The sequence below is a fragment of the Montipora foliosa genome, chromosome 13 (assembly GCF_036669935.1).
Source record: "Montipora foliosa isolate CH-2021 chromosome 13, ASM3666993v2, whole genome shotgun sequence".
Classification (NCBI taxonomy): domain Eukaryota; kingdom Metazoa; phylum Cnidaria; class Anthozoa; order Scleractinia; family Acroporidae; genus Montipora; species Montipora foliosa.
In genome coordinates this window covers 33,271,017-33,276,016 of record NC_090881.1, presented here as the reverse complement: position 1 = coordinate 33,276,016, position 5,000 = coordinate 33,271,017, and the positions used below count along the sequence as shown (strand labels likewise).

Sequence of the window (5,000 nt, the reverse complement as noted above, 5' to 3'; positions counted from 1 at the left end):
ACAAGGTCCCTCTTTACTACAATTCCACTACAACCAGTATCTCTCAGGACATCAACAGGCTTCTCTCCAACTCTACCTTTCACGACAGGCATTTTACTTCTCACTCCTGTCAACGGTTCAACACAAGCACTACTCAACAATGGAATCTTCTTACCACAGGCTAACAGCAACTTATCATCTTTAATACAGGCCTTAACTTCTTCATCAGTAGGTTTATCCTCAGGTGGTTGAACTAAACAACTGGCACTCACTTGACCACGCTGCACAGGGTTACCATCCTTACTTTGTCCTCCTGATCTGCATCCACCTGTTCGACAGTTTCTAGCTTCATGCCCCTGCTTGCCACACAGAAAACACTTCTTTGTTAGGGTTGGGCAGTTGACAGCTTTATGACCTCGGGTGTTGCACTTAAAGCAATGCAGAGCTGGTGGATTAATCTGCATGTTCTTGGCTTCGTCCCTCTCAGGCTGCACTGTTGGCTTTCTGCCCGCTGAGCTGAACAAATGTTTACCATGAGCCTCCAAGTACTGGTCAGCAATCTTCACAATCTTTGCTAGAGTCTCAGGTGCCCTTTCTCGCAGGTGAATTGCCAAATCCTTAGGGCAAGAGTCAATAAATTGTTCTTTCACGATCAAGTCCTTAAGACCATCAAAGGTTCGCGCAGTATTCAAAAGCTCTAGCCACCGTAACAGGTATCTGTCCAGTCGCACAATAAACTGCTCCGGACTTTCGTCAACTTCTGGTTTGGATGCTCTAAATTTTCGATGATAGCCGTCTTCGGTAAGGTCATATCTCTTCATTAACGCAATCTTTACCCTGTCATAATCCTTAGCTGCGTCCTCCGATAGACGTGAATACACTTCTAGTGCCCGTCCAGACAACAGAGCACTGAGCTTCGATGCCCATCCATCTTTTTTCCACTTAGCTGTCTCGGCAAATCTCTCGAACCTCTGCAAATACGCATCCAAATCGTCTTTACCATCAACAAACGAGGGGAGTTTAGGTGCCTTAGCCCGATCCTCTCTCACTTCAGGACATCCGTCAGCATTCTCCACAGCCAAACGTGCAATCTCCAGCTCATGTTCTCTTTTTGCCGCTTCAATAGCCTCTTTCTGTTTCAACAGCTCGGCTTCCATCTCCAATTTTCTTAGTTCGCGTTCTTGTCGCCTAGTTTCTCTCTCTTCGTCTTCTCTTCTGCGCCTTTCCTCTTTCTCTTCCTCTTCCTTTCTTTTATCCTCCTCAAGCATTCGACGTCTCTCTTCTCTTTCTTCTTGTAATTGCCTCTTTTTTTCTTCTCTTTCTTCCTGTTCTCTTCTTCGTTCTTCTTCAAATTGTCTGCGTTTCTCTTCTTTTTCCTCCTCTTCCCTTCTTCTTTCCTGTTCTAGTTGTCTGCATTTTTCTTCTTTTTCTTCCTGTTCCCTTCTTTTTTCTTCCTCTTCCCTCCTTCTTTCTTGTTCTAACTTTTGTTGCTTCTCTACAAACTCGAGCAGCTTTTCTCCCTCCAATCCGAACTTTTCTCCAATCTGCAAAAGCTTTTCCATTTCCATAGCAGTATTTCACAGCAAAAACACAGTATACTCTCTCGTACAGTTCTTCTTACTTTTTCTGTAACTTCTTCTTGAATTGTCTTTTCCTGGTTTCTGTAGTCAGCAAACAGATGAATTCCTCTCCCGGACAGGCCCCCAATGTTACGAGTTCGAATGTTTTGAGGAAAGGTAGTTTGCAAACTAAACTGAACGCAGGGTTGTCGGAACAACAACAAGAAGATTTATTCCAAAATGAACGTAGTTTCCACGAAGTAAAACTCTGAACAACACGTATTCAATAAACTTACACGGCCTCCGCCAACTTGAATAAACACAGCTTCTGTCACACTTGTCTAAACACGGCTCACGCCAACTCTCTTCGCTTGTGAAAAACCAGTTAGAAAAACACTCCGCTTGGACTCGTCTACTTATATACTCTGACAATAAACTTCTAGAACTTTCTAAAATAGTAATCACTCTAATTATAGAAAGATTACAAAACACACCGATTTAGAAAAGCTTACGCACGAATCTAAAAATAAACAAACTACGAACTCTCGCGAAGCTTCTAGACAGTAACGCTAGTCACGCAATGCTAATTTTCTTAACAAACTGATTGCAAGACAGGGGTGAATTCTTGAAAGACTCTCTTGGTTTATAAATGTGACTGCCTACAACACAAATCATGAAACTGTCTTGCTATTTACAAAATCAGTCATGCATGCAGACCCACACTGCATTCTTAACGGAATGTCTATTCCAGGGGTAGGGGGTAGGAGGGTGGGCTAAGGGGTGAGGGGTAGGGGGGGTAGGGGGTGAAATGTACCATAGCTGAAACAACCCAAACCCTTACAAATATGCTTACCTTAAAGGCCGAAAACCACTAGACTGTATGCTTTAAGTAATGTTTAAGCCCAAGGGTAACATTTTTGTAAAGGTTTAGGTTGTTTCATCTATGGTATCCTGCACCCCCACCCCCAAAATAGACATGCCACATTCTTGATCAAGGTAGGCCTTGATGTCACTTCTTCTTGATCCAGTTAAAGTTAGTAGCAGGAAAAAAAATACCACCACTTATTAAAAATTAACAGTCTTTGTGCTTGAATTATTCCAGTCTAAAAATATGCCAGTCAGGTTTAGAGTAAACAAATTTTCAAAATTTGAAGCAATGAGAAAGTATTTGATTGCAGAAGGACTTAACCCTTTTTCTCCTAAGACTGATACTTATGGGGCAATCTTTGTAAACATTTTTTCCCCTCATTAGCACAAGGCTATACTTTTCTTATCATTCAGCCAACAATAAAGTGCTGAATATTAAAAGTGCATTGTATAATGAGCTATCTCTGAAAATTTGAACCTGATATACTAGATAATCTCTGAGCACTGATGCTTTGAAAATTTCAAAATTATACAAAGAGTGTATCTAGGGTGGGTCATTAGTGCCCAATTGCCTCCCAAGAATTTATCAGTTTTTGATGGCTAGGAACTCGCTTGTTATCAAAGCCAAAAGGTTTAAAATTGGAGTGTTAGCTTAATTTAACAAGTTCTTTTACCTTTTTGAAGTCAATTTATTTTGTAAATAGCATAATCCCTTCTGTGAGCAAATTTGCATGTTAATGAAACAAAATGGAAACAATATGTGATATCGGCAAAAATTCCTTATAGATTTTACTCTGCCTAACTTAATCATCAGTGGAAAGCTCTTCAGGGACTAACAAGTTAAGGGGACGTAATAGACAGAGGGATGTGCCAATTTTTTAATGGTCCCTGGCTTAAGCAAAGATCCACTTGTTAAAGCTATCTACCGGTATTTGCTGATTGGTACAATTTAAAATTTCTTTCCTAGTGTTGTTTGCTGAAATTACCAGACTGTTGAATCACATCATGGCTGTTGGCACACATGCTCTTGATGTTGGTGCAATGACTCCATTTTTTTGGTTGTTCGAAGAAAGAGAAAAGGTGATCAGTAAATAAGGGATTTTAGGTATCAGCAGCATCAGCAGAGGTGTGAGATGTTTTGGGTTGCGCTTGTGCAAGTGGGAAAGATCATTCCATTGGATGCATAAAATATTTCAAAATGGATTTGTTGTTGAGTAGAAAGCACTCAGAAGGTTGTAAACATCTGACTGGTTTCTGGATTTGGCAGTTGAGTTTTGTCAGTATATCCAACTCTTTGCAGTTTTTTTATTGCAAATTTTATGCTTTTGTGAGAAAGGTGGTTAGACAGGTTTTTTTTCTCCTATGGTATTTCAACCTTTTGTTTCATTTCCTGAAGATGATGGAGTTTTATGAGCGTGTGTCAGGTGCCCGCATGCATGCTGCTTATATTAGACCAGGAGGAGTGGCCTTGGTGAGTTTTTTCTTCTACTGTTTTTACAGTCCCTTGTTGCATTATTACAGTTGTTCAAAAAAGCCTACTGTTGGCGAAATCATCATCTAGTTTTTTGTTGTCTTGGCTGTCAACTCTAGTGCTTGGTTAACAAAATTATAGTTTCCTTATTTCATTTACATTCTTCTTTTTAACCCTTTTACTTCTCAACTGGCCCCCATTTACAAGTAAAATCAATAAGTGTTATGCTTAGGAGGAAAAGGCATAAGCTCTGCCCTTTACTGCAAAATCTTCTCAGAAACCTGTATTTCATTTCAAATCCAAGCCAGATCAATACTTGCAGGCATCTGTAAAGTGACTATGGCCTAAGTTTGTTCATTTTCTCAATTGACTCTACTTGAAACCTTAAATACTATTTGAAAAAAGTATTGTAGTTAAGGAAAAAACACATCTTTTTCATTTATCTTTGAATTATATGTTTTTGAATACCATGTCTTCTGGAAATAATCCATACAATGTAGATTTCTTTCTGTTAGAAATCACACTTCCTTTGTTTTAATCAGGAAGAACCATGTGAAGACTAATGCTTTCCATTTGACAGAACTGACTGGCCAGACCTGGCATTTGGACGGACTAACTCTTCATTACCTTCATACTAACATACTGCGAGGATGATATATAAAGTCATGCAATTACACTCTTCCAGAAGAATGCGAGGGACTATCGTGCAAGTGTTCCTTCGAATTGTTGCATTTTCTTTGCACTCTGACCGGTCTGGCCAGCCAGTTCTGACAAAAGGATATGCTGGAATGCAAATTGCACACTCGGACATCTAAAAAGCAAGTTAATTTAAATTTTCTTTGTTTTAGATGTCCCAGTGGGCAATTTGCATTCCAGTATGGTGGTTTTTGTACCATGATATCACAAGCTGCAAAGGGCCTAATAAGTGATGATGATGATGATGGTGATTATTATTATTATTATTATTATTATTATTATTAAACATTATTAATAATGTTAATATTATTGTCATCGTCATCATCATGGTCATACCATCATCACCCCCAACATAGGAAACTGAAAATGATTGATGAGCAGACAAGAATGTTACAATAGCGAATGTACATGAACATGAGTGCGTCTTT

At 39.3% G+C, this 5,000-nt stretch overlaps 1 protein-coding gene across 1 annotated transcript in view; it reads left to right on the top strand.

Moving 5' to 3' along the window:
• LOC137982832 (NADH-ubiquinone oxidoreductase 49 kDa subunit-like) overlaps positions 1-5,000 on the top strand; it is a 29,980-nt gene that overhangs the window by 11,858 nt on the left and 13,122 nt on the right. The window contains exons 6-7 of the mRNA XM_068829988.1: positions 3,373-3,485; positions 3,802-3,876. Coding sequence (XP_068686089.1) covers positions 3,373-3,485; positions 3,802-3,876 — 188 coding nt within the window. The remainder of the gene's footprint in view (positions 1-3,372; positions 3,486-3,801; positions 3,877-5,000) is intronic.